Source organism: Thunnus thynnus, chromosome 1, assembly GCF_963924715.1.
Source record: "Thunnus thynnus chromosome 1, fThuThy2.1, whole genome shotgun sequence".
In the NCBI taxonomy this organism is placed as follows: domain Eukaryota; kingdom Metazoa; phylum Chordata; class Actinopteri; order Scombriformes; family Scombridae; genus Thunnus; species Thunnus thynnus.
This window is the reverse complement of record NC_089517.1, coordinates 40396397-40424188: the sequence shown is the minus strand read 5'-3', so window position 1 is coordinate 40424188 and position 27792 is coordinate 40396397. Positions and strand designations below refer to the sequence as shown.

Below are 27792 nucleotides of genomic sequence, written 5' to 3'. Positions count from 1 at the left end.
AGTTTTCCAGCCACAATTTAACCAGGGGGTATCCTTCAGAGAATTTTATAATATGTTTACAGCTACAGGGAGACACCTGAAAGATTTACCTCTGAGTATCAACAGAGAGGAATTTGAACAGGAATACTCCTTGTTTGCGTTCAATCTCAACGCCGGCGAAGACGCTGACGCCTTGTCCCTCATTTCCAACGGAAGTTTAAGACTGGAGATGAGATTTAGAGTACCCCTACCTCATACGACCACCATTATTGTTTACGCTTGTTACGAATTTATTTTAGAGATCAACTCAAAACGACAAGTCTTGGTGGATTATTACTGAGAAAATGAATAATCACAAATTGGAAGGTCTCATGCGTCATTTATTGGGTGATGCATTTTGTGGTGTGTGGGCCTCTGACCAGTTACCTTTACTGACGTCATCATGATGATGTGATTAAAAATGAAAAATATCAATGTTGTATAAGGAATCAAAGAGCTGATTCTTTCCACCACACCGTCTGTTCTTTAGAAATGTTCAAAGATTGTTACCACTTTTAATAACGTGTGTGAAAGAGAAAAAAAGACGGACTAAAGACCATATCGTTGTACGAATCTTTTATTATTTCATTAAATTCATTCAAATTCAATCCAGCGTGGGGATAAAATGATTTTTTTCCGTTTTCTTTTCATTGCCTTTGCCGGCGTGACTTCCTCTTCAACTTCATCTTTTCCTTCATACAATCCCTCAGTTTTAAGCCGACGATATTCCTCTTGAGCTTGGGGGTTAGTCACCGAAGTTAGAGGGATGTTGAGTTCTGATAGAGTATTTAAAAAACCTGTTCAACTCTTAGGAGGTAGGGTCTGTGATTTTTTTTTTTATAAGAAGCGGATAGATTTTTAAACAAGTCAATCATGTGTGATCCTTTTACCGCTTTTCCCTTATAAATAAACTCTCCCTTCGACATCCACCCGTCCTCGCTTTTGGCTAATTTATTCATGATATACTGAGCATTTTTACGATCGCGAGGAGGAAGGTTTTGTAACTCATCATATGCCATTTCATCCTGGCTGCTTCTTCTTCTTTCCTCTTCTTGTTCTTCATTTTGAGCTAAGGTTCTATTTCTGTCGTCAGAGTCTTTAGCAACAGTCAGAGCTACCTTCTCCCCTTGTTTGATCAGGGTTAGGTATCTTTGCAGCAGAGTGTTGTATTTTTTATTTTTTTCATAAGGATTCAACCCCGGTTTGTTTAATATAGCCTTCATTTTCACATCTAAATCATTTTCCGCCGTACATCTCACAGATGGAGTCTGAGCGACCAAAACTGTCTGACTCATACGATTAAACTGTTGAGGCGTCACCAGGCGTCAACATCTTTTGACTAGCCCTCTGTGCCATTTCTTTTTTAGTTTTTATTAATGAGTCCTCCTATAAGTTGTCCGACGATAGGAACAACCGCTGAAAGCGGTAGTGGTAGAAGAAACCCTCCAGATTGTTTCATCAGAGCCTTGTGTTTGCTTTTTAGGCTGGTTTTTTTATCCGTCAACAATTTGATAATTTTCTTTTGTCTTTTGAGTTTGTTATATTAACTTGCTAACAGGGGTATATTGCCCCTTAAAACATTCAGAGAGAGTTCGCACAGAGACTGAAGAAAGTCTGAGGAGCAATGACTAAGAATATCTTTACGTCTCCGAGGTGTAGCATAATACAAAGCTTGCAATAAAGGAGCGTTTCTTTTTATCCGTGCTGACATGTCGAATTAGGTAGATCTTGATATGGGTAGATAGACGACCGGCCACTGAGCAGGTAACAATCCCGACCTCAGTCTGTATTGCTCTGGACAAGTAGGGGTGAGGTTGATGATTAAATATCCATGAGGATCTTTAGTAGCATCTTCAAAACTTTCTTCAAAGTTTTCTGAGAAGGAAAAATTTGTTGAGCTAAGATATTAATCTGCAACTTGTCTCGCAGGTTTTTAAACTCCAGGTAATTGCTGTTCAAACTGATGGTCCAACTATGTGAAACACATTTTGCGTCAACATCATGAAACTCATGTTCTTGTGATGCCTGTATTGTGTGAAAATCCTGACTACTTCAGGGTGGTCGGAGGCTTGAAAAATGACATTGTCCAAGATAATCAAATGATTCTGATCAGGAGGAAACAGGCTTTCATCTTCGAAAGAATCAGGTAGTCCTTCAATAAATTTAATATTTTTTATTCTTGTTTTGCAGTTCAGCATACATGGGTTGAAACAAAGTATAAATCCATACAATATTTTCAGGTATCCGAGACAAAACATCTTGACAATTTTCCAACACATTTTTTACAAAAAAAGTTTTTCCACAACCACTCGGACCCACAATCTGACATGAGAAAGGTAGTTGCAATCTAGGATCAAAATCAATTTCTTCTGCAACACCCAAGTGTGACATTTTTTTTTTTTTTTTTTTTTAATATCCAAAAGGCAAGGTTTGACCTGTGGGAAGCAACCGTCAAACACCACTCGCAACTTCTTTTGAAATTATGAGTTTTTCAGAAGAAAACACTTTTTATCACGCACAATGTTGTGCTGAGGGGTTTCAATGAAACCCTCTGCAGTGAGGTTTTGCACATATCCCTCCACCAGCTCTTTGATGCTATCAAAGTTGACCTGTTCGCAACATTCGCGAGTCTGAGTAATGCCTTTCACACGCAGCACCACTCGTTTGTTTGTAGGCTGATAGGCATAACTTTTAGGACCCACAGCCGCAAAGTCCTGTATGCTATCGTCACCCAATTCGTCTGTCAAATCCCCCAAGTAATTACCCAATTTGAGTCGAGGTTCTCCCTCTTTTGTGACATATATCAAACTGTCTGTGTTGTAGTAGAGAACCCGCTCTTGCATTTGCTTCAAATAGCTGTACAATTTTAGACGGCCATAGGCTGTGGTGAATGCTGCGATGAAGACATTATCGACCTTGTTTGGGGGTGCGATATAGCGATCACCGTGACTCCATTGAATGAGAGCCGTTGTGTCATTGAGGAATGAAAAGTATTTGATTTTGTACTTTTCTGAAAACATGTAACTGAAAAATTCTTCAGGGTCACTGATTAGAGCGGTCTGATTCAGGCTACTTCTCTGCGCAAACTTACCCAAAAAGCTATTTAAGCAGAGTTTAGACACTTGTCTTTTAGCCAGGTTTGATTTAATTTTGTCAGCGTCCAGCAAAATACCCTGATTGGTCATGTAATCATTAATGTACTTTTCTCTACTTTCCTGATCGGTAGCCTCAGGGGAGTAACCTGAAGCTTCCTGTTTACCCTTCGGAAAAGTGTGCATGTACTTGACAAAGATAGAATCGCTCTGTTGATAAAAGTGCCACACCTCAGTGATCTTACCTAATCAGTACCCCATCTCCAAGGCCTTGTTAAATTCAGGAGTGACCCAAACACCTGTCAACGCTCTGGCGTCATCGTTGTGTGTACATGAACCATCCTGAAAATTAAGCTCGGCGCATGTACAACACAGGGCGAACACCAGTTTACCAGCAGCTGTTCTGTAAGGTAAAACAGGGAAAAACAAACCCCGAGGTGGGTAGACAACGGCCCTGATTAACCCAAAGTAGTTTTGAGGCTCTTGGAAATTTGTGTAGATGATGTTAGGGCGTCCTAGAGGGTAAGGAAATGTGCAGTTGACGTAGGGATACAAGGATGTCACATCTACATACTGTACAGTTTCATCCAGCGCCACTGTATACCTCAGCCTCACAGCACTCGTCCTACTGCCATACAGAGCATCACGGGGTGAGAGGTTGAGGAGCTTTGTAATGCTCAAGAAACTCTTTCAACCCCTGATGGGTTTTTTTTTCATCTCAACCCAACGATGCTCTCTCATGACCATCACTGTGATGCCATGGACAGACTGTAACACCTGTAATTTCTCCTCACAGACCGCATGCAACTCTTCAACCATGGTAAAAACGACCCAGAAACTCCCATGCATATTTCACACCTTGCACCTCTGCATAACCATCTACATAGTAACCTATCTGTTTTTCACCCTTGTTCAAAGCGTGTTGAATAAAGATGTTCTCTGTACGCGCAACCCACTCTAACCACTGACTGCTGCCGTTTGAAAATTGAAATTTGAATTGCCTGCGATAATTGTCGGGTGATGGAACGGCCAGGGTATTGGGAGGCAGGAAATTTGTGCGAAACACTTTCATGCAAGCTGAAGCAATGGTGACGCAGCTGAATGGGTCTACACTGGTTTCATCAATGTAGCCTTTTCTGAAAATGCAGCAAGCCTCTGAGAGAATATCCACATCATTTTGACAGTAACGGATAGCTTCTTTTTCAAAACTGAACATGCCGTGATGCACCGTCTCATACCATGTGTCAAATTCAGTCTTTCCCTCTTTAGTCATTTGCCCGACACCGTAAGCCTCAGGCTGAGGGAAGGGACCTATGTAGTAAAAATGATTCTCTGAGCTAAACCCATGGGGGAAAAAACCCTTGGTTTTATCAGCATAACCTAAAGCTTTAGGCATGGCCGATAGACGCATGGTGAGAAAGCTGAGAGAATGTACTTGTGGTCGTAATCAGTGTGAAACAAATGACTTTGCTGCCTTGCATGGTGAGACTAGGCTTCATTTTCAGAGCGAGCATGGCTTTGATCACAATGTAGCTGTCAAACCCTTTAGCATTGTGAGCAATAAAGATTGATTTTCTGTACAAAGGTTGCCTGAAATGCATGATAAAGCGTTCAGTGCAATCCGCACCCTGAGTGTTCCATCTTATACCTTCGAGCATTTTTGTACATACCAAAAAAGGGACGTGTACGCCTGACAAGTCGACATACGTCTCAAAATCATAGAATATTAATTTCTCTGTATGTTCTGTTGACGGCGGCAAAGGTTGTATGTAGCAGCAGTGTACCTTGTTCTCTTTTTCAGACCCCGCAGATTTTTCACTTCAGTGTATGACATTTGTGTGGTTTACTTTTGCTGTTCATTACGATGTAGTAACACATTTTGCATTTATCACATTTTTTATGCAACTCGCAGTTACTGATATATTTTTGAGCCCTGACTCTCTCTGTAGGCTCTTTGGCAAAACATGAAGGTGAACGACATGTCCTGTTACAGTCGGCGCAGACTACAGTTCGGATCTTTTGTTCGGTACAGGAAGGGTCTAAGCAAACATTACAATGACCTCTGCATCGGTGAGTCAATAAGTTGTTATAACCCGTGTAACAATAATCACATGCGTACTGGGTACCTAGAAAGGCTTTCACGTTTATGACGCCGTAATAGTGGTTTTCAAACAGAAACATGTACAGAGTTTTTTGTCTTCTCGGGGTATCGGTTACAAATTAAGAGAGCGTTCGTTTATCATCGGTCCTGAAAAGAACTAAAATTTTGCAGTTCAAAATTCTTTCAAATTTTGGTATATCGTTAATCCGGTCATATTCTGAATCTCTCTACCGCACAATAACGCTGCGTTATCAGAGATATCGGAATAAAGCAGATGAGCCAGATTGATTGCAAAACACAGTTGGTTGTCAGGGCCATTATCTACGACATGCAGAAACCGTCTCTTCTTTTTCAGGATTTCGCTGTCTAATGTTTTTGCCAACATTCTTTTACCGCCACCTCGTGGGTTTCTAATGACCTGAGCTACCAATATCAGATTACTGTCAACGTTAACAACCATGTTGGATTGTACACTGTGTTCTATGAAAGACTGGAGTTGGTTTTGATCATGAGGTTCGCCGTTCAAAATGACAGAGGCACCATTAGGCAGACTCAAGCTGCACCAGGTCTTGTCGCCCAGCATGTTGGAAGGCTCTTCGACTGACATCCTCTAAGATATTCATCACACTGCAATAATATGCAGCATAATTAGCAATACTTTGATCTCTAAGGATGTTGAGAGGCTGAGTAATTTCAATGTTGTTAAATCTATCACGCCTCACCACCCTGGACGGAGATGAATTTTCCTGTTGTGCTGTATTTTCAGTAATGTTACCACCGTATTGTTGATTTTGTTGTGAGTGCCCTGACTCAATGTGTTGCAGGAAATCTGTCTGATTTTCTAAAAACCTTACAGCATTGTTTAAAGCGTCAAAGTAATCAACAGTTTCTGATTCATTTTGTGTTTCAATTTGTACATCGCTTAACACAGAGGGTTCAGAAGGTTCGGATCTGGGGGGTATTTGACTCATTAGCTCTTGAAATTGGTTTATGACATTAAGATTGGTGGTAGCATTATTGATATCAGGAAAGGGATGATCGATGTTAGAACTAGCAGAGTTTGGGCTGAGAGGTGACAGTGTTTCTTCTGATTCATTAACTTTGTCAATTTGGTTTAAGACTCTATACAATAGCATTATCGATAGCATCTAAGAAGGTAACAGCTTTAGAACTGGTGGAGATTTCGTTTATTGACATTAGTGTTTCCTCTGATTCATTATCTTCACACAATAAATTTCGGTTTGACAAACGTTGGTTGTCCATGATAAAAAAAAAAAAAAAAAGTCACACCCGGTTACATAGAAAAATGATCTTTCTGGTACATTGCACTTGAATTACACATACAGAAAATTACACTCTCCCCCTGTTGCACAAAGACAGCATTTGGTTCATAATCTGGTGTACTTCACCTATTAAACCAATCATCTGCTGCATCAGTTCCTGCTTCTCCACGCTGCTTCTTCTACACCCTTCATGATGACGACACCGTCCTCCTGGTGAGAGAGAGAGAGTTAAGTTTTGTGTGTGTGTGTGTGTGTGTGTGTGACGCAGAGAAAAAAACAATCGATGTAAGTAAACAGAATATGAAGCTTTATACGTAGATCATGTAAGTTATCTACTTATATATGTAATCAGAAATAGAATATGAGGCTTTAAATCTATGACCGATATAAGTAATCATACTTAGTATGTATGCTGTATGTGTATTTATAAGAACCTTGTGCAGTGTTAACATAAATGTTAACATTTGACATACTGCATCAGAGTTAGCTTTTAGCTCGTTTTCATTGGTAGTCTTTACAATTAAAACATATAAGGTCACAATAACAAACAGTACGAAGCAAAAACAACAGAATGTATAAAGTAATCAGAAATAGAACATGAAGCTTTACGTGTAGGTTCAATATAAGTAATCTACATATTATATGATGTTGTTCAAAGTTTTTATCTTCAAATTTCATTTGTAAAAATGGAACGTTATGCACGCTGTGTTGCGTTTCGAACCTGCTTCATGACGTGGTAACATCCTGTTTACAATCAAGTTAGCGGGGAGTTCAAACAAGTTTCTTCCACAATGAGTTAAAATAAAGAAACAAACTTACTTGCGATGTTTTGTCCTCGGCGCCTGGCTCTATGACGATTCATCAGAGGTACCGGTCTCGAAGGTCCGTTGTTCGACCTCGCCGTTTTTTCTCTGCGAGGTCCTTCACTCGCTCGACTTTCCCCGGGAGGACTGGATGAAACCCCGGCTTCTGCTGCCGGGGATGTAGACTGAAGACTCTGAGTGTCGTCCCCTCTCTCACAGCGTCTGTGTCCGGATGAGTTAAACCCGGGCTGGATGGCAAGATTTCTGCGGTCGGGGAAGGAGGTGGCGTGTTTACACCGTCTTCAACCCAAGGATTTACCCCAGATGTATCGGGCGACCTTAAGGCCTCAGGAGTCGGCGGAATCGGATGGATGTCTGCGGTGGTGATTTGAAAACTGCGTGGTAAGTTTTGGCTCAAAATACACCGAATTTCTTCCAAGTTTTCCGCCGAAACTATGAGAAAACGACAATCAGAGACACAAGTTGATTCATTTTAGGTAAGCAAAAAATACAATTATTACAGATTATGTGAAATGTGTAGAAAATGTATATACTTACAATAATCATCTGTAAACCCAAACGCAAAAGGGCTCTCTGGAACAAAGGTATTTTGCTCTGTAAGAAATTGGCTTTTTAGAACGATGAATAACGACAACCAGAAGAAATTAAAATAATAATTTGTAAAGCGCGTTCAAATACCGGCGTTTTCCATGACTCTCTGTCTCTCTCTTCAGACGGCTTCTATCTAGTCGTCTTTTGAAAGACTATTTATGCAAAAATCTTTTGTTTTTCCATCTGTTAACCTTCACTCTTTCAGAACTTTAAAAACTTTACCTTTTGTGTGTTTTAAAAACTTTACCTTCTGTGTTTGTGTGGGGATGGGGTGGTTGTGTCAGGGTGGTTGTCTATTGTAGATGCATCACGGAACCTTACACCTTGTTTGATCAAGTTCTAGTAATTTAAAAACTATACTGTGTGTGTGTGTGTGTGTGTGTGTGTGTATGACAGGGTAGTGTCTGCTTTTGGTGCATCATGGCATAAGATATTGTTAGGTTTTGTTTGATTCAATATGTGGAGACTACATTTTGCTAGGTTATGTTTCTGAATCAGGTAACTTGGTGGTATGTCTGTGAGAGGAAATTGATACGTGTGTGTGTGTGTGTGTGTGTGTGTGTGTGTGTGTGTGTGTGTGAGAGAGAGACAGGGTAGTGTCTGCTTTGGTACATCATGGCATAAGATAATGTTTAATTCAATATGCACAGACTACAATCCATAAGGTTTTGTTTCAGTTGATGGTACGTGCCTGAGAGAAATTGATGTGTGTGTATATATATATATATATATATATGTGTGTGTGTGTGTGTGTGTGTGTGTGTGTTATATCCCTAATATTATACATTTGTAATCTTTTAAGAAAAGAGTTGGGCTACAGCCGGTCATCTGACCTGAATTCACCTACCAACAAACCATATGTTTCACTCCATTACATAGACGGCTGATGATGATGAAACTACAGAGCTGTGTTTTTCCTGCATACAGAGTCTAATTAGTTCTGTTTGTAACTCAAACACCAGCTACAAAAAACATGGTTTGCTCATTTACTCCTCTATGAACAGGGCTGATGATGTTGAAGCTACAAACCTGTGTTTATTCTGACATAATATCTTAATTGCTTTTTCTAACTCAAACACCAACCACAGAAAATAAGAAAACAGTATGGTTCACTCATTACTCCTCACCCTTTTGATCTCTTCTCTTTACAGACCTGTAGAGATGCAGTTGCTGACCTGTGCCACTGATCAGTGCTTAACCTGCATACAGAATGTTAAGAATCCTAATCAGCAACAACAACCCACTGTCTCCCTAATTGATGCACAGGAAGGGACAGGACTTCAATGATGTGGCGCTTTATGATTGGTTTGGGGGCGGGGTCGGAAGGTCCGGCCAGAAGGTCAAAAGGTCAACTCATCCATCAATTTGACAGAAAGTCACCTCTTCCTCTCTCTTTTAAGTGTGGTAGTTAAGAATTTGAAAATAATTAGATTTTTCAGAAACATAATTTTATTTCTTTTCAAAGTTATGCAATTATATTTCTCGTGCTCTATTTTCTTAACACATAATTTTATTGTTATTTCGGTTATGTTGCTAAGGTTATTACTGTGGAGAATATCCAGCCAGAGTGTAAACAGTACAAACAGGTAATGTGTTTTCTATTTCTGGGTTGATTGTGCGTCGATCTATTGATAATGCCTCAGGGCTTCTGTAGGGGGAATCGCAGGGAAGTGTGTGAGTTTCTTCATCCCTCTTCCCTCACTATTTTCCCTGTTTTAAGGTAATTACCGTACACAAAGCACTATAAACTTGGTGACACAGATTGTTGATACTTGTTATTTGTCATTGTTGTTCATTGTGAGTGAGAGAGGTGAATTTTGTACTTTTATGTTGTTAAAGAGTTTCTGGCTAACTCCGTCACCATGTAAGCTAGCTACTGCTATTGTCTCCCTCTAGCGTCGAACTGTTGTTCCGCCATTTTCTGCATTTGAGCTTGTCACTGAGATATCTTCTATGAGATTCTTAAAAACATTATTTTATTGCTGTAAGGAGTCAGTTCATGTGTTAGGTAAAATATGAAAGTTAAAAAGGTAAATGTATTTCATTTAAGTTACAGTCTATGTTGGTTAAAAATACAATTTACATTATTTAGAAAAAAACAGAGGATAACTTAGTTGTGGAAACTGTGGTCCTGAGACTGAATGTATCCATACTGAGAAAATGTGTGAATTTGGTTGTACTGTACATAATTAAGACTCAGTGCAAACGAGTGAAAACAAGAGAAGTGTGCGGGTTTCTTCATCCCTCTTCCCTCACTATTTTTCCTGTTTTAAGGGCACAACATAAGCACACAAAAAAGAAGAGACAGAACCTTAAATATAGCAGCTCAACACGGCTCAATAACCCAACTTAAAGTTTTTCTGCAGTCTGAAAAAAGTTAGATCTCGAAAGGTAACTTCAAACAACAAAAACAAAACAAGACAAAAAACAAAACAATTAAAAACAAAACAAAACAATCAAAACAAACAAAAACAAAACAATCAAGACAAAACAATCAGAACAGGACAAACAAAACAATATAAATCAAAAACAACTTACATATCCTGTACTCTGTATTTCATGTTTGTTCAATATGTTGTTTTTAAACGTTCGTTTAAACTTACTAAATGTTTTACGTTTTCAGTTCTTACTACAGCTGTTCCATAAATTAACTCATTTGACTGTAATACAATGATATTTTACATTAGTCCTCACTAATTGTTTTTTGAACATGCCAATTCCCCTCAAGTTTTGTTGATCTTCTCTCATTTGAAACGACTTTTGGATACTTTCAGGTAATAACTGAATTTTAACTTTGTACGATTTATATACCGTTTTAAAGTCAACCAAATCTTAAATTCTCAAATCTCAAATTTTACAGTATTGCAGTTTGATATTTTAGCTTTGATATAATTTATATGTGGCTTCCAACATAATTTATTATCTATTATCACTCCAAGAAATTTAATTTCAGACACTCATTTATCATGAGTTTCCTGCTTGACTTAGTTGAATGCTTCCCAAAGATTATAAATTTAGTTTTACTTAAATTCGGCGTCAGTTTGTTAGAATCAAACCAACTGTTTAGCATTTCCAATTATTTTCCCACTGTATCCAAAAGTTGTTCCAAATTCTTACCACAACAAAATACATTTGTATCATCTGCAAATAATATAGTTTTTAATATTTTAGAAACTTCACTTATATTATTTATGTTCAAAATAAACAACAATGGTCCCAACACTAAACCCTTTATTTGCACATACTGATACCTATTCTCCTGGTAACTGCTTAACCAAGAGAGTGCTACCCCTCTAATTCCATATCTTTGTAATTTCTTCAATACTAAGTCATGGTCAACAGTATCAAATGTGTTTTTAGGATCCAATATTCTTTATCCACTGCATATTCTTTATTTTCTATTACAGTTGATATTTCCTCCACAAATTCTATGAGTGCAAATTAAATTGTCCTACTAGGTCTAAACCCATATTGCTGTTCACAAAGTCTATTATGTTTTGTGATAAATTTATCTTACCTTTTTATAGAATGTTTTTTCCAGTATTTTACAGAACCATGCAAGTAAAGAAACAGGTCTGTATTTAGAGAGTACATGTCTGTCTCCAGCCTTATATATAGGTATGACTTCAGCTGTTTTCATTTTGCATGGAAATACAGTGTTTGGAGAGACTGATTACAAATTTGTGTAAGAAGTTTCACTACAAACTCAATAATATTTTTAACCATAGACATATCAATTCCATTCCAGTCTGTAGACTTCTTATTCTTAAATGTTTTAACAATATCAATAATCAATAGTTTTACTTTCCACATCATCTCTAGTACCAGTCTTTGCAATCTCCTTAGCCAAACCAGGACCAACATTGACAAAGAAGTCAATTAGATTAATCTGCAAATAAATCCATATTGTTAATAGTTGTATTTTTCTTTGTCAGGAAATAGGTTGGGTATCTTGTTTTTCCAATTCCATTTTTAATAATGTCAATCAATACTTTCCATGTATTTTTTAATATTATTTCTGTTGTCCTCCAGTAATTACTGTAATAATCCCTTTTGTTGCTTCTCATACAGCCCATTCTCACTCTCATTCTCCAAACTTGCCATACTGGTAACATACTGAGGCTTGGTCAGGACCCCATGGCGTCACTTCTTACTGCACTGGGCACCCCTTTAGCGTCATTGTTCAATGTGCAGGGTAGTCTGATACACTTCTGTTGAACTCCAACAACATCTGAAATAGATGCCATGAGACTGATGACGTCTATACAAGATGACAAATTTCAGCCTGGTCGCCAGAATAAAACGTTGGCATTGTACATTTCTGCAAACCACAGATACATTGAATATCTACATTTCAACACCTGTAATACGTAGCATCAACATTTCGGAAGTGACGTACTTCACATGACATCTATATAAGGTGACTTTCTCATTAGGAGGTGGAGGGGTTGGTGGATGGCTTGCAACGTTGTTGACAGAAAGTTGGAAATCTGAGAGCTGGTTTGAGACGACCTTGCCATTTTTATTTTATTTTTTATTTTAACCCAAACCATGAGCTTTCCCCAACCCTAACCAAAGTCTGCCTAAACCTAACAAGACCTTAACTACAGTGTTGTCACACATAAAATATAATTATTTTTTGACAGTGACTGCCGTGATACTGCATGTTGAAAAATGATGCTAAAGGGGTATCCAGTACATTAAAAAGTGATGCCATGGGGTCCTGACCAAGCTTCGGTATGTGACTAGCTGGGAATGTCTCATAATACTTGTCAGTTTGTTTTTATATGTTTTGTATGTGTGTTCTGCTTTGTTCTTTTCCTTAAACATTCTTTTTATAATGATTTTGTCTTCTTGCATTCCCTTAGTCAGCCACGCTTTTTCAGCAAATATCTGTTTTACTACTTTGGTTACTAGAGGATACATTTTTGTAGAGAGTGGTTGTTATAGACAAAAATGTCTCAGAGGCTTCATTTACATCTTCCACACAGACTTTATTCCAGTCTTGTTTCATTAGGTCTTCAAAAGAGTTAATTGCACCTTGTGTTTTGTGTCTAATTGGGTTTTAAGTTTAAATGTCCTTGTTGGTACTAATACAGCTCTGAATGACTGAAAAGACCGGCATATGGTCACTTGTGTCATTTATAAGTGGTTCACTTACTACTTTCTTATCAATAACGTTGGTAAATATATTGTCAATCAGTGTAGTACTATGTGTTGTTATTCTTGGCCGTGTAATGGAGTGATATAGATTCATACTGTACATTGAGTTAATTAACTCTGTAGTTGTATTGTGTTCAGTCTGTTCAATCTACAGTAGGAGACAAATGATTCAGCTTGTTTTCATGGTTTTGGCTGTCAGTTATGAACATTTTCACTACCCCAGAGTCCAATAGCACAAGCAGCATCAGATAATCCAACAGGTTTAAAACAAATCAAAAACACTTTAATACAGTTATCCTAACCACTTATAAAGGAGTGAAACCCAAAGATAATGCACCTGATATTCTTCCACAGCAATGGAAAACTGGTCTGAGCTCATGTTTGAACCAGTAATTAGTTCTGGAAATCTGTCTGATAGCTCATTTGGTTCCCCTGACATATATGTGGTAAAACTGTGTCTAGCAGAGATGTCAGGTCTGCAGGTGTCCGCAGTAAAGCAGAGTACATTATATATAATGTTACCAATAAGTGATAGGTATTCTGGGAAAAACTATAAAAATTAGGTTGTAAAACAACTGACATTTTGAACTGAGATATGAACAGTGTAGTTTCATTTTGCCATGTAGTTAACAGTAATGTGTTAGTGGTACAGATATTCAAACTGTCACGAGTCATAGGACTGATATTTGAGTGGGACTTTGCTTACCTGAGCAGGATATCTGCACTTAGCAGTGTAGTACAGTTCCAGGATGGGGTGGGTTTCTGCTTTCAGATGGACTCTTTGCTTGATCCCAGCAGAGACTGCAAGTGGTGTTGCTATCCAACTGGCACACACACAAAGGCTTCAGTTCTAACTGGATACATACTCTACCTAACCATGAGGAGGACTTCAGGACACAGTATATTAAAGAATGAGATGCAGTTTGATTGATAAACAATAAATAATAGAACTATTTTCTATTTATTTATTTTTCACTATTATTATTGTTATTAGTAGTAGTGATAGTGGTAAGCAGCAGTCTAGTGGGTTTTACAGTAAAGGACCATAACAGCCATTTTCTGTGTTGTACCATAAAACCCTTCTACTTTTTGTCACAACATCATTTTTCAAACCATAAGACAGAGTCTTAGAAATCTAGGATATTTCTGTTGTTCCAGGCATCCATGGATTCATTGTATATCTGGTGCAGACTTTCAAATTAATCTGCACTTAAGATGCATCACTTGGCAAAGATAATCACTTTAACAATAATGAATTTAGACTTGAAGTAACTTAAAGTGTAAAGTTTTGAGAGTCTGTTAAATGTTCACACCATACAGAAATGAATGGAAACCCAAGCCTGCCAGGAACTGATGGAAAACATACATCAAAAATATAAACCTGCATAACTTGCATTCAAAAATGTAAAATATACAAGAATTCTAGAGGGAGTGTTGAACTGAAATTCTTGAAAATAATCAAGATACTGTGGTAGTATTATGCTTCTAACTAAATGTATTTGCTAATGCTGTTGTACATAATGTAACTTTTAGGCGACAGGGTTGACAGCACCCATAGATATGAAACTGAAATCCATCTTCTCATCTTATTTCACAGTAGAAACAAACCTATTTACCAAAAATGCTACACTCTTCTTTTGATTGAAATTCTTTGATAATTTATGGTAATTTATGTTGTATTTAAGAACTGGGGCTGGAGATATTCCACATTTTTGTCATTTTCAGCAAATCCCTTGAAAAGACCAAAACCAACATGTTAGTCCATCTCAAAATATTTGGTGTTCTAGTGAATTTTTCTGGCAGCAGGACAGTGTGTGTGGGATTGAGTCAAAATAAACTACAGTGTGTCTGTGTTCATGGTAAAGAAGGAACATGTCACCCAGTGCAACAGTGTGGTTCATTTATGTGTTTTAATAGTTGGTGAACAACAATGGGTCTCTATGACACAAAGGAATAAGCTATATCAGGCTTTGAATACACACACAATACTTGTTAGTTGATCAATTCATTGTTGGTTTGAGTCTAAACATGGGACTTCCTTATAATAAGGAAAGTACAGAATATCACCAGATGCATCCTTTAAATGGTAATATACTGTCCAATTCTACAACAGAGTGAGTGATATACTATTGGTACAGTATAACCATGGGGAGAGTAGGTGCACAGCATGAGGATCTTACCTTTCAAACAGGTATCTGATGAGCAAGAAGGCAAAGGCGCAGGGGATGGTGACATAGAGATGTGAGGCTTTGGCATAGACACGGCCCTCCCTGTCCTCCAGGTCCATCCATGTCAGATTCACTGGCAGCCAGATTCTGTCCCACCAGAACCACTCATACAACATGTCAAACATCCTCCACCCTAACAGAGCCACCAGGTCACAGAAACACAAGGGAGTATGTTACAGTAGATTAACTACCAATGGAAATGCAGCTAATATCTTGGACAGGACAAATTGTCCAGAAAGAAGGAGGTAATGAACTGATATCCAAGGCATAAGCCCTTTAACACCAAATGTGTCAACAAGGTTAACGTCCATCAGGAAATGCTGCAATCTTTGGACACCTCATCCATTTCCCTCATCCACGATTCTCTCTTTTCTTTTTCTTTTCTTTTAATAATTATAAATTATTACACCATACTGAGAAATTACTATCCGAATGTTTAACTATGAGTTAGTTTTATGAGATAGATGGAGATAAGATAAGATTTTACAAAGAAGCTACAACAAAAAACAAGCAAGCAGCCAGCGATCACAGTTGCTACAGTTACTGTAGTGTACATAAAGTTCTATTTCCAAAACAAATATTGACTCAGTGATCCCTCCCTTATTGTCAAGACCACTTCCACGCCTAGTTTAACAACCCTTTCTCTCACACAAAGACAGAGAGACCAACAGACAGAGAAAGAGAAGTGGAGAGAGGGAAAAGAAAAAAATGGACAATAAAATCCTGGGTTGCAGCCTAGCAACACATCACAGTACAAAGCAGTTAAAAATGGAGTCAATATGTGGTGTGTGTGTGTTCAGTTTGGAAGTAAAGTAACATAGAGGTACTGGGCTGACACAAGCTGATAAGAAATCTAGTTCTTTTCAGCAGTAGCTCATCCTGATGGAAGGATTTTTGTGGCCACATTACAGTATAAGCATTTCTACTCCAAACCAAAAAAACCTGTTCAGCCCGCATGTTGGACAGACAACACTCTGTCTGACTCAAAACATCAACAGTGAGATGTGTTGGGCACAGAAGTGGACCTTTAAGTAAACATACATAGCAATGACTCAAAAGTTTAAAATATTCAATTGCAAGTAGAAGTATTGCATGAATAAGTTTACTTGAAAGTAAAAAAAACATTACTTTATAAATGTAAATGAAATTGACTTTTTGATCTGCAAAGTAACTACAGCCATCAGCTGTCATATGTCCAACATGAAGGACACTTAGTGGATAGTTTTTCATTGAAGTAAAGTAAGCAATGACAAATAAAACCTCAGAATCATCAGTCATCAATAAAAAAGCTCAGATAGGTTTCTCATGACCTCGGGCTTTACATATACACCTTAAAAACACAGTTCTTGACTTGTGCCTTAACTGTTTGGTTAGTGCTTTGAGTGACATTAACAAAGATTGGGCTCTAGTCAAAGTACTTGTCATTCCACCTTTACATAGTTGCTGGCCCTACAAAGCTTACCTAACAATACAGGTCCTTCAAACTTTCAAACCGAGATGGTAAACTGTTCTCAAACATCTGAAATGCACAACTAATTTTAAAACCAAACCTTTTGATTTCTTGGGCAGACCACACATTGTGGATCTCACTGGATCTTTGTGTTGATCTTTCCCTGAGAACAGGGACTTCATTCATCCCAACTCAGCCATGACAAAGCTCACAGAGACTGAGAGCAAACTTCACTAACTGCTAACTGTAGCATCTTTTTGGATTAAAGACGACCCCCCCCCCCCCCCCCCCCCCCCCCCCTTTGGCAGTCTTTGACCTCTATCATCAACACTGGAGATAAATTTACACCCGAACGGAAAGCTAAAAACTCTCACTCTGACACTCATTCAAGCTAAAAACAAGGTGAGGGCTCATTAATCACACTCCAAGGTCACAGGAAAACACAGGCTTACCTTCACTGTCAGTGCCCCCAGATAGAGCAGATAAGGACTGTTTCCACCTTGGCTGCCTGCTGTTTGCTGTGGGAAATGGTGAATGAAACACAGATGGTAAAAACCTCTATTCCCCTGCTACGACAGGCAGCCAGCCACACTCTCTTTGTTTGACATTCTTTAGGGTCACACCCAGAACAGCCACTATTACCTGAGAAGGGTTTTTTCTCCCCTCCAGGAAGTAGAGGTAGGCTAGCTGATTGCCACAACACACAAGCTTTTTACTCCCTGCCCTCAAGGGATCTAATAACCTTGTTTGTACTGTGTTCCTGATAAAGTACAAAAGCAAGTTCTCCCATAAAACAAACCTTCCAGCAAATGAAGAGGCAAGAGGGAAATGATGTTAACTGTTGAATGTCATTTGATAGGCTTTTACAAGAACACAATTTAGGCACAGTATATAGGCAAATTGGTGGATAAACTATGAACTCCAGAAAAAAAACCTTTTCAAACATTACATTTTCTTTATAAACTGTTATTTGACTGTACTGGTGGGTGTTATTACCTGCTGGACATTTCTGCCTGTTGCACTTCCAAGGAGTGATATCATAACTGTGATAAATTTCTTCTGTTTTCTGCACTTCTGCACAGCAACTGATCCTTCAGATCCTTAAACAACCCTGTCTCCTAGAAATTAAGTTCATACACTACTAGACTGTTTTCCTAACTGTCATGCATTAATCCTAATCACTGCCTGGATTATGATCAAAGGTAAAGTTTTTTCGAATTAATTAAGTGCTACATTTATATATTGCACTGATGTCGCAGGGAGGAGGTTGGGGTGGACATTGGACATACAAGAAGCAGGACTGTAGCACTAGAGAATGTGATGCACATCCTGAGTCCTGCATATGTTTAGGTTTAGACAGCAAAAGAACTTTGGTTCAGGTTAGTGAAAGATTGTGGTTTGCCTACATGTTAATGAACATGTTGTGCTTCAAGCCACTGCAGACTTTTTTATGTATTAAACCAAGACCATCTTTCGTTAGCCTTCACCAAGTGCTGCCAGAGTCTAAACACAACCATAAAAAGTTTAATAATTTTGTTGCTACTACAAGCTGATATTGTACTTCAAGATGTAAGGAATTTATTGTATCAAAGTATGTGCCTTAACTTTTGTAGACAGCTGAAGGACATCTGTACAATGAATCTTGTTAGAGACACCTGGTAGTAGAATTGACTGTGTCAAATTTGTTTGGAGGTCATCAAGAGTTTTGCATTGTTCATTGGTAAGGCTATGTGCTTTATTATTTTATGACATTGTTACTTTATTACTTTATTACCCTCTCTCTGTCAAATTCCTACTAGGACATACTGTATTTAAGCTGAGACTGTTTGGTTGTCCAGGAGAACAGCTGTGTGTCCTTCTCCATGCTGGCATGTAAGAGTAAAGAGAAAGATTCATCACTGTGTTTTTAATTCTTCAGAGAACTTCAATTCCCAAGAAATTCACCTACAAAGATCAAATATTTTGGCAGAAAGAACAAAAATTAAATGTTGTCACTGAACATTTCAGGCATACGTTCAGTATCAACACTTTTGTAACTTCCCAAATATGCTAATTAACTACACTTTCTCATTATGTTGAGAGAAAACGTCAGCCAGCATTATGTTTCTATCAAAATGTTTTTTCTGCAGCAATTCTCCTAGAAATTATGTTCATATACGACTAATATATGAGCATAATTTCTAGGAGCAACACATCATCTGACTCTTCATTTGTCTCTTAAACTAATTTTTACTCATGAACTGACATTTTCAATTCCTTTTAGTGCTTAAACCTTGTGATAATTTAACTGCTTTCAGTGCTTATACTTAAGCTAACACTTCAACTACTTTCACTGCTTACACTTCAAATAACACTATTTTACAGTTAAACTGACACCAAATCCTTTCAGGACTTCAATTCAACAACACAACATTTCAATTTCTTTCAGTTCTTAAACATCAACTCCTTTTGGCCCCCTCAGTTTGACTCATTTTAGTGCTTGAATTTCAACTCACTCTGTATTCAGCACTTTCACTTCAGCAACTTCATACTTCAGGTTCAATGCATCGCTTAGACATAAATTGTCCCTTCCGCCTTCATTCAACCCTTACACTTCAACGCTTCCATTTTAACTGTCACTTTTTTTTTCCCTGTGCTTCAACTTCAGGTACAACTTGACCTAATTTCATATCTTCAGCTTTTACTGCAGTAAACAGACATTCCAAAAGCTACAACCATGAATTAGAAATTTTCTGTGGCAAACACACAAATATTTTAAATATAAAAATGTGCCTTTAGTTTACAATATGTGATTTACAATCATGTAACTTCCTTCAGGCTAATACCTTTTACTGTGATATTAACTATGATTTTAACTCCTCTAGACTGATATCAGCTTTAAACAGTGCAACAAGTAGGTATGTTGGCTTAAAGTAGGTTTAGAGCCAGCTTTATCCCTGTGTGGTTTAGGTTGGGTGTTTATACTGACAGCAAACAAAGTGCAGGTACTCAATGTCAAGCTAAAACTAATTTAGCCCTTTAATGACACTCCCAACTAATGATTAACATGGCAGCAAGATGGATAAGTACAGAACCATGGAAGCCCTTTAAATCTTTCAAACATGAAAGTTGTGTTAAAAACTTTTTTTTTTTCTTTTTTTGCATATCCTCTGTTGTAGTTATTATTCATATATCCAAATGTAATGCAACACACACAGAATATATATAGATTGATGACAAATTAAATTAAAGACCCACATAAAGTGTATTTATAAAGTGTTGTTCCACCACTGGCAGTAGGGTCTAAGAATGGAGATGTTGCTAAATCAGTCCATCTCCCCATCCTTCACCTTGGCTCAGAGCTGCATGATCTTGAAAACGGACACATTGCCAAGAAACAGGTATGAATATTCATCATCCACAGAGGATAGATTTGACTTAAATTCATCCTACTTCACCAGGAATTGATACTATGTAGATCATAACGTTTTTCTGTCTTGGGATTTCCTCTTTTCAATGAAACAGCAATAAAATGGGTTCTATCCTATCTGACAGGTAGATATCAAAAGGTGGATGTTCATGGGGTGCGTTCTAGTCTTAAATCCGTGACTTGCCATGTCTTCCAGAGATGTCCAAGAGACAATTTTCTTTTCATGAAATATTAATTATTAAAAAATGTTGCATTACTGTACAGAATATATGATGAGTGACAAGTTTCAGGATAATTCAATGAAGCTATTTGTTGGGTCTTGGCTGCATGTTTTGCTATCATAATGATTATCAAAGATAATCATTGATATCAACAGAAACTATCAATAAGAATTAATAAGAGGGAACCACCCTGGGGTAAGGGTAAAAGATGGCCAATTGATTAATTCAGTCTCATAACATTTACTAAGCTAGTAAATGTTATGAGATGCTGAAAGCATTCACACTAATAAACTAGAAAATGCAATTTCTGTAGAAATTATATTTGATTGCTGAAAGCGGATTCAGATTGCATAACTGGAAGCTGAACACTATTGAAAAATCTAGCAAGATTAAAATCAGCAATGGATGGAATTGAACCTACACCCACATGTTTGTAAGACAGACATCCTATGCACCAAGCTAACATATCACACAGCAATGCCAGGCCAGATTCTGGTGTTTACTCTGTTAATTGCATGAAATTTATCAGTAGCAGTCTGATTAAGCAGATTGACATTACCTGGACTCCTTCATCCTTCAACTCTACTGAGTACTTAACTCTTTACACAATAAAGAGTTAGAAGAATCACACACATTGCAATTCTGCAATTTCTAAAGAAATTGTGTGTGGGAGCTGCAAACCACCAGACGCAGTTGCTGCTGCTGCCATTATATAAAATCATTATATAAAATCATTGGAATAAGTTAGAGATGAGAAAAGTAATAACACACATCTCCTTATGAGGATGTATATTTTGACATTGAAATGAAGTTGATACAACAAATCGTGTAGGACTAGTTAGACTACAAAAAAAATGGCGAAATAATGATAAATAAATAAATAAATAAATTAGAAATGCATTTCCTGCTGAAAATGCGTGTGAATGCTGAAACTGAAAGGAATCGCAAAGCATTTCTGAAAATACTAAACACTTGTTCAGGATCCCCATCTGTACAAATACAATGTAATTACCATGGCATGTTACATTTAAGAGATTTGGTAGTTAATAAGTAGTATGGCGGTGTTTTATTTATGACCACAAGGTGGGGCTATTGGTGCCATGATTCAGTATGTCGTGCAGATTCTCATGGAAAACCTGTGTACCGAGTTTCATTTCATTAAAGACAGCAGAATTGCTGAAATATCATGTTATGAGGTTACTTTAGTGCCCCCTTTGAGCAGAACCTTATGAAATGTTACACACTTCTGTAAGGTCACCTTGTGTACAACATCCCTAAATTTGGTTGCAATCTGATTCAGTATTGAGGAGTTATTGACCATTAAGTGCATTAGGCCACGCCTTCAAAACTTTGCTAACCAATAACAGACAAACCGTAAGTGATATCTGTAAACAAATGACAAAGTCCTCTAAATATGGTATGTACCAAGTTTGGTAAAGATTACATGAAATATGTGCCAAAAGAAGCAAAACATGTGTTTATCAAAAAAAAAACCAAAATGGCGGAAAAATGTTATGGGCGCAAATGGGCAGGGCCTATATCAATCTAATCAGAATCATCCAAGGAATATCCTGACCAAATATTTTTTTTGATAGGTCTTATTGTTCATGAGTTATTAGCCAAAACATAAAACATTTAATAACTGACCACATGGTGGCGCTATTGGTACAATGTTTTAATATGTTAAGCATTTCCAGATGGGACACCTATACATCAAATATGAGCAGTTTAGCACTTTTAGTTTTTGAAATATTAGCTTTTAAACATTCCTCCCATAGACTTTCCATTATATATTTTCATATTAAAAAAATATATATAAAATCAATGGATTATGATAGAAAGCTGAAAAGTAATAGCACACCTGTCCCTTAAGAGCTGAACATTTTGATATTTGAATGGTTTCTGTCTCTCAAAGTATAGAGGAGTTGAAAGCTTTCAAAAAACGTACAGAAGAATAAGAATAACTAGAAAATGCAATTTCTGTAGAACTTGCGTGTGATTGCTGAAAGTGAATTTAGATTGCATAACCGGAAGCTGAACACTATTGAAAAATCTAGCAAGATTAAAATCAGCAATGGGTGGAATTGAACCTACACCCTCATGTTTGTAAGACAGACATGCTATGCACAGAGCTAACATATCACACACTAATATCAGGCCAGATTCTGGTATTTAGCCTGTCACTTGCATGAAATTGATAAAAAAGAAGTTAAACTCAGCTCATTAAGCAGATTGACATCACCTGGACTCCTTCATCCTTCAACTCTACTGAGCTCTGCCCTAAGCAGGGCTCGAACTCACAACCTTTGCATCTAAAAGGAGTGAAGAAGTAACATGAGCTTAAAACACTGAACTACCCAGACAGGATCTGTAGGATTTGAAAAGATGTATTTAACATGAATAGCAATCCACATTTTAGGTAATACTGTTAATATAAGCTAAAGGGGAATTGACTTACAGTACATGATAAAGATGGAAAGCAACTTTGTACATGAGAGCAATATTATGAGGAGCACTGCAGTGAGCAGGTATCAAACACACAACCTTGTCATCTAAGATATTGCTGATCATGAGAGCAGTGTTCTTAACCACTGAGCCAACAGACATCCACAAAAATGAGAGGAAACAATCTCCATTTTGATGAGGAGAATGTATTTGTCTCAAACTAGAGCTTGAAGCCCAGAGATTTGTACCTTAGTGAAAGCAAGACTAGTTTAACATGAGAATGAATGATATGTGTAAAAAGTGTTTGAAGGAAGAGAGAATCAGTAAGTTTAAGGAACTGCAGTGAGAGAAGACACACATCCTGCAGACTGTATTGCAGTCAATAAGAACATGACAGGGACTCTCTATCAATTAAGGTTCAGATCTCAAAAACTATAAGTCCTATGTGAAATGTACTTACATTTTAAGAGAGGGGAGGCTTATGGCAACATACTGAGACAAGATATGTGCTTGAGGAGTTAAAATTGTGGGAGTGACAGCAGTTTCTGGTATAAAATTATCTGTGCTCTCCACTGTGCCTGATCACATGACACACTGGTGAGACCTGAAAAAAAAAATCTGAAACACCCCTGACTTTGGGCTTAAATTGCTGAAAAACTACAAAAGATATCACTAAACAAGCTGATAACTTTGAAAGTTCAGTTTTGTGAACGTTTTACAGTTTGAATGGCGTCGTACGATAAGGGACATCCGAGCAGTTGAGTGTCAAAGTGACCAAGTTTCCAACTCAGTCGGACAGTTCGTCCCATAGACTGCCATTATAAATTTTAATGTTTTAAGAAATTATATAAAATTGCTGAAACATGTTACATTTCAGAAAAATAAAAGCACATATCTGCTGAATGGGTTGCACAGATTGACAGTTGAATGGTTTTTATAGCACAAAGTATGCAGCAGTTGAAACGCGGCAAAATACGTACGGAAGAGAGAAGAACAATGTGTGATTGCTGGAAGCAATCACACAATAATAAAGATTTGGATAACAAAAGTGTGACTTCTTTCGACACTGATGTAGAACTGTGGCAGTTAATCCCTAAGGCTGTAACTCCTCATTATGTAAGAATTGCCTTCAGCCACCCTGCCAGCAAATTCCTCGAAGAGAGTTACTTTCGTTACACTGTCCCCATCACTAACAGCAATTAGTAGTTGTTTTTTTTTGATAACCTCAGCTTTGCAGTCATTGTCAAAACTCCAAGATGTAACTCTTTCCTGAGGGCTTGTGGCCAACTGTGTACAATTAAAGGTCTAAAGATGAAAATTGGATAATGGTACTATCAACTGTTAGTTGTGTTAGCTCAGTGGTTAACAATGCTGCTTTATGAACAGTAGATGGTTAGTTCAATCCCCTAATGGACAACTTTTATCTTGGTAGACAAAGACGACCCTGACAACAGCATTGTTGTAATTGGAGTTTGAATTCATGTTATGTCCTACTTTTTTGCAAACATTAATTTTTGTCTTGTTGATTCACAATCATAAGTTGAAGTCCTTGCAGTGCAAGAGGATGTGGTTTTTCAACTTCATAACCTATAATCATCATATTCAAATTCAAAATTCTAATTCAAAACAATTTTATTAATCCCACTCAGGGGATTGGTTATTAGCACTTAGTTACAAGCTTGTTGTACACAGAAAAACACAAAAACATACAACAACATACATGTGTGTATGTGTGTGTGTGTGTGTGTACTGTATAAACATACCTGGTTTCTACATACTGCAGTTTAGATTAGTCCAAGGCTAAGTATAGAAATGAGCTAAATGGGTGATAGTTAAGCAAAGAATATGAAACATACATCAGGGAAAATAAAACAAAGACATGAAACAAGAGTTAAATTGTCATAAAATACAAAGCAAACATAGGTGTTTGGATCCTATGAGGTCAGGATCAATAAATGTTAACATCACCTCTTCTTCAGAGAAGCAATAATTTTGTCCATGGGTTGGCAGTATATTCTGTCATGTTGCTGCTTGTTGTAACTGTCCATTGTTGAATGGAAACAACATTATAACCAGAACACAGTGCCTTAATTAAGATGTGAAGGGCTGTTGTCATATGACGTTTTACATTCTCAGTGGCTGTAGAACTGCAGTTTCCGATTATCTGATCAGTATTTCATGTGTTGGCAGCATCACAGTAATGTTATGGAGGAGCCCTAAAAAGAAAAACAATAAGAAACTTTAAATATGACATTCTTATAGACATTCTTACAGTTATAATTTGAAATAACTTGCACAAACAGTAATGTCAAAGTGTCTCTGTTAGTTGGTTAGTAAAACACAGATCTAATTATCTTTACAACTAATTTAGGGAGGAACTCCTCTGCATCAAGGAGGCAGTGTCACCCTGAATATCACGACTGTTCTGTGACAATTTGTTTCCCGCAGCAGTGTGGCTGATCACTTGTGAAAGGGTCAATAGTAATTGCTATTGTGTGCAGCAGTTGATGTACAAACAGTGATGTGGAAGCAGCAAGATGGAGCTGGTAATGACAGAAGAAAAGAGTATATTGTTGCAATAAATTGAAGATGATTCAACAAATCAGCTTTATAATGTATATAATACATAACAGTCAAATACCTTAAACACCACTGAATGGCAGAAATCAATTTTCTGTACAGCGGCACTTCACAGAAACTTTTGGAAGGCTGCAAACACCCATGAAGTTCACTCAGTTATCTGTTGTAGGTTTCTGAGCAGCCCTCCAGTGTGAAATGGGGAGACTACAGTAGGAAATACCTGATGTAAGAAATGAATTACAATTAGACAATGTGACAGACAATAAAATAATCAATACCTGAAGAATTATTGCTCAATCAGTAATGAACATTAATATGTACTGCCAACATACCACAATTTAAATTAAAAATAAAATAACTTAATACCTCATGTTCTTTTGTGAGAAAACGTCGGCACTGACAGAGGGAAAACATGTCTCGTGTGACCTGAGAGGTGTAACATCTGGTCCATGGCAGCATGATGTCTCGGTTATAAACAGATCCAGTGTCTGATGACCAGACAGCCTTGAAAAAAGATTGGAACTAGCAGAAGTTAGAACATGCTTATGTGTGCTCCAGGAAGTCATGGTTCAGACAGTTAAACTGGTGTTGCAGTATTTGGTCTGTGACTGTTATGAAGTGCTCCAGTACTGCACAGTGCTGTATTAGGGGAGGCAAAGACTGGCAGGTATTGACACAGAGGACATAGGAGAACTGCATGTCACATTCCCGGACAACTAACCTAACAAAAAGTCAAGTTAAACTCAATTATATTCTTGGGCAAGGACATCCACCCTGCCGGGGAGGATAGTAAAGAACTAGATGGGATTAAAAGTATCGGTTATCACCTGGTAGGTATCAATATAACAAAATGCATGTGTTACATTCAGAATACATACTTTCCTCTAAATACCAGCAGCTGTACACAAATACTGTATAAAATGTGAAACAGTTTTGGCCTATACATTTATCAATCCTGACCCACCCCGATTTTCCTGCCAAAAAGGTTAAAGCTCAATAACAATATTGTTACCCAAAATGACAGAAACCCTAACATAATTCAATATCCAGATAAGCTATCAGGTATCAGCTATCAGGTAGGTACATTGCAAAATAGTTGTAATGTACTTATCTTATAAAACAGTTGACCTGTTGGAGAATACCACTCAGAATTCATAATTATAAAAACTGATATATTGGCACCATACCATAACCAATATATTGCTGTGGTTGAGAGATAAAAATGTTGTCCTACAGTGTGCTGTTTTTTCATCAACAAAACACTTGTGCAGATCAGTTTAACTTTAGCATAGTAAAACAGTCACATCAAGTTTTAAGGTTTAGTGGTGAGGATCCTCCGGTCCACCCTCCCTCCCATCCCAGCCTCAGAGAGACTAGGTCAGCCGGATGAGGTGCTCATGCCTGGCTGCACAGAGGATAACCCTATACTCTGAAATTTGTATTTGTAGTTTTACTTTTTGGCTTCTCCAATTATTGTTTACTTTCATAATTTGGTAAACTCTATCATTATGATACTCTATTTCATTTTATCATTGTTAATTTAAATTATTCGATCTCTTGAATCACACCACTTTACCATAATTATTATATGTTGTACACACTTTTATTTTTCATAATTAGTCAAGCTCCAACGATAGTGTAACTAGTTTTTACACAAATATCTAATACGATGCAAAAAACCTGATTCACTAGTACATTGATCTTGAATTATCTTTAAGTCTGACTGTTCATCTTTAAAAGTTTGAAGATATTAGACAGTAGACAGGATTGTGATAACTGTGATATGTTTTCATGACACCAGAATGGAGACAATGCTGTGGTTGAGAGATGAAAATGAGGTCCAGCAATGTGTTCTCTGTTGTTGCAGCAGTGATGAGTTGTGCATATCCCCTAGATTGAAACAGCTGCAGAATTGGCTTACTTGTGTGAGACAAAAGATCCTCATTGAAATTGCCACAGAAAATGATGGGGTGATGATCTATGATCTCCAGCGCCTCCAAAGGGCTTCCCATGTTTGACAGGAATGATCTCACACTGTAATCTGGAGGTCTGTATACAGCTGCAATCAGTGCACTCACTGGGGCTTCAACCTTCAAAACCATGAATTCAAGGTCAGGTACATTATGTATGTACTGAATTTCACATACTTGAATGTGATTTTTCACATAAACAGCAACTCCACCACCACCGCTGTTGGCCATTTGTGGGAAATTTGTGTAGGAAAGGTGTCTGTTGCGTTTCAACATAATGTAGCCCTGTAAATGCAGACTGTCTGCAACAAAGGAGCCATGTAGGTGTTCTTCTCAACTCCTTTCAGATCCAAAGGTTGTGAATTCGAGCCCTACTTAGGGCAGAGAGAGTTGAAGGATGAAGGAGTCCAGGTGATG

At 37.6% G+C, this 27792-nt stretch overlaps 1 protein-coding gene and 2 long non-coding RNA genes across 3 annotated transcripts in view; all 3 read right to left on the bottom strand.

Moving 5' to 3' along the window:
• cers3a (ceramide synthase 3a) overlaps window positions 1-17905 on the bottom strand; it is a 52738-nt gene extending 34833 nt beyond the window's left edge. The window contains exons 1-3 of the mRNA XM_067598189.1: window positions 17203-17905; window positions 15253-15433; window positions 13779-13896 (exon numbers count right to left, since the gene is read on the bottom strand). Coding sequence (XP_067454290.1) covers window positions 13779-13896; window positions 15253-15425 — 291 coding nt within the window. The 5' untranslated portion in view covers window positions 15426-15433; window positions 17203-17905. The remainder of the gene's footprint in view (window positions 1-13778; window positions 13897-15252; window positions 15434-17202) is intronic.
• LOC137188625 (uncharacterized) lies at window positions 1849-8751 on the bottom strand. The gene is made up of 3 exons (XR_010929452.1): window positions 7856-8751; window positions 7314-7750; window positions 1849-6704 (listed from the first exon to the last, which is right to left on the bottom strand). It is a non-coding gene; the product is annotated as an uncharacterized lncRNA (long non-coding RNA).
• Window positions 17906-24439: 6534 nt separating the features above from the next.
• LOC137188471 (uncharacterized) lies at window positions 24440-25752 on the bottom strand. The gene is made up of 2 exons (XR_010929418.1): window positions 25467-25752; window positions 24440-25041 (listed from the first exon to the last, which is right to left on the bottom strand). It is a non-coding gene; the product is annotated as an uncharacterized lncRNA (long non-coding RNA).
• Between the last annotated feature and the right edge of the window lie 2040 nt (window positions 25753-27792).